General features: G+C 31.2%; 1 protein-coding gene across 1 annotated transcript in view; it reads left to right on the top strand.

Annotated features, from left to right (window-relative positions):
• The window catches only part of LOC117114424 (GATA-binding factor 2-like), a 27,312-nt gene extending 25,861 nt beyond the window's left edge, over positions 1 to 1,451 (top strand). The window contains exon 6 of the mRNA XM_033258086.1: positions 471 to 1,451. Within this exon, the coding sequence (XP_033113977.1) occupies positions 471 to 809 (339 nt within the window). The 3' untranslated portion in view covers positions 810 to 1,451. The remainder of the gene's footprint in view (positions 1 to 470) is intronic.
• Positions 1,452 to 1,457: the final 6 nt, after the last annotated feature.

The following is a 1,457-nucleotide window of genomic DNA, read 5'->3' as shown; positions in this document are numbered from 1 at the left end:
CATTTTTTTATATCTCTTTTTTTATTTTTTTGTGTATATATATATATATATATATATATATATATATATATATATATTGTAACACCAAAGTTTGATTTTATTATCAATAATAAGTCAGACAGACAATATTCTGAGTTAATGTTTGATTGGAACCACTTGACACTTAAATAGGTCGATTGAATCAAGTTTGCCATAAAATGCTATTTTGATTGATATCACATTGAGTCTTACAGGAAAAATAGTACGGTATGTGATTTGATTATGGCAGTTAACGACTTGTAAACAAATTTATTCATACTCTTCAATATAATCTTACGTCGAAATTGTTTCAGCTGATATCGTCGTTAATATAACATGTTGCTTTCATATTCTCATCTGTTAGGTCAACATCTTTATAGACATACCGATTGATACTGCATGTTATATTGTATTTATCGTGTTGTGAATAATGTATAATGCATTTTTTTCAGGTCAACCGTCCATTAACAATGAAGAAAGACGGAATTCAAACAAGAAATAGGAAACTTTCATCCAAGTCCAAGAAAAGCAAAAATAAAATTCCAGATGAACTTAAATTTCCGAGTTTCATAGATCAACCAAACCACTATGCATCAGCAATGCACCACGTTCCAGACTACGGTATGGGAGGGACCACTGGTCCTATTCACCACCATACACATCCATCAATGGCCTACTCCTCACCATCTTTGTGCAACAGTCTATACCAATCACCGCCCAGTCACCACATGCCGGTCCCAAGCAGCTTATCATTGTCATCGAACACGAATATGGTCGGAGCGATGGCCTAAAAAGACGGAAAATGAAGCTAATAAAATAGTGACATTTTAAGCTGAATGCCTATACATTCGATCAACAAATATAAGGAAGTTCGTTCCTTTAAGGTGCTAGGTTAAAACAGAAAAAAGGAAATCGACAATAATTGATCAAGGAATTGTTATTTTTTGTTTTGATCAAACTTAAATAATAATGATCGGAAACGAACAAACTTTAAAATGAAAGTTTTTAGCGAAAGACTCTAAAATGTTGTTTTCAACATTATTTATCAGGGCCGGTAATAAGCCGTTTTTATGAAGGGATTGAGAATGAGCAAGTCGTAGCTTTAACGTGTATATAGCGTACAAATTTTGCATATTCGGAGCAGTTTGCTTTGAGAAAAATTAATATTTGTATGATTTTGTATGAAACCAGAGCGTAGAATATTTGGAAGTCTCGTTAAATTTTATAATTATAGATTTGTACCTGTCATTTTGGGAAAGTTTCATAATTGATGTGAACTGTAATTTTTATCAGTATTTCTGTAGATTTTCAATAATCAATATTCAATTGCCTTTTTTATTTTAGACAATTAAATGAAACAAAATAATGTTAAAAAAAAGGTGACTGTATTATAAAAAGGAATGCAATTAAAAGCTGGACTTTGATTTGTGGATACATTT

This window comes from Anneissia japonica, unplaced genomic scaffold, assembly GCF_011630105.1.
Source record: "Anneissia japonica isolate Jap-2015-1 unplaced genomic scaffold, ASM1163010v1 scaffold3845_len455572_cov173, whole genome shotgun sequence".
NCBI lineage: Eukaryota > Metazoa > Echinodermata > Crinoidea > Comatulida > Comatulidae > Anneissia > Anneissia japonica.
This window is presented reverse-complemented; position numbering and strand designations above follow the sequence as displayed.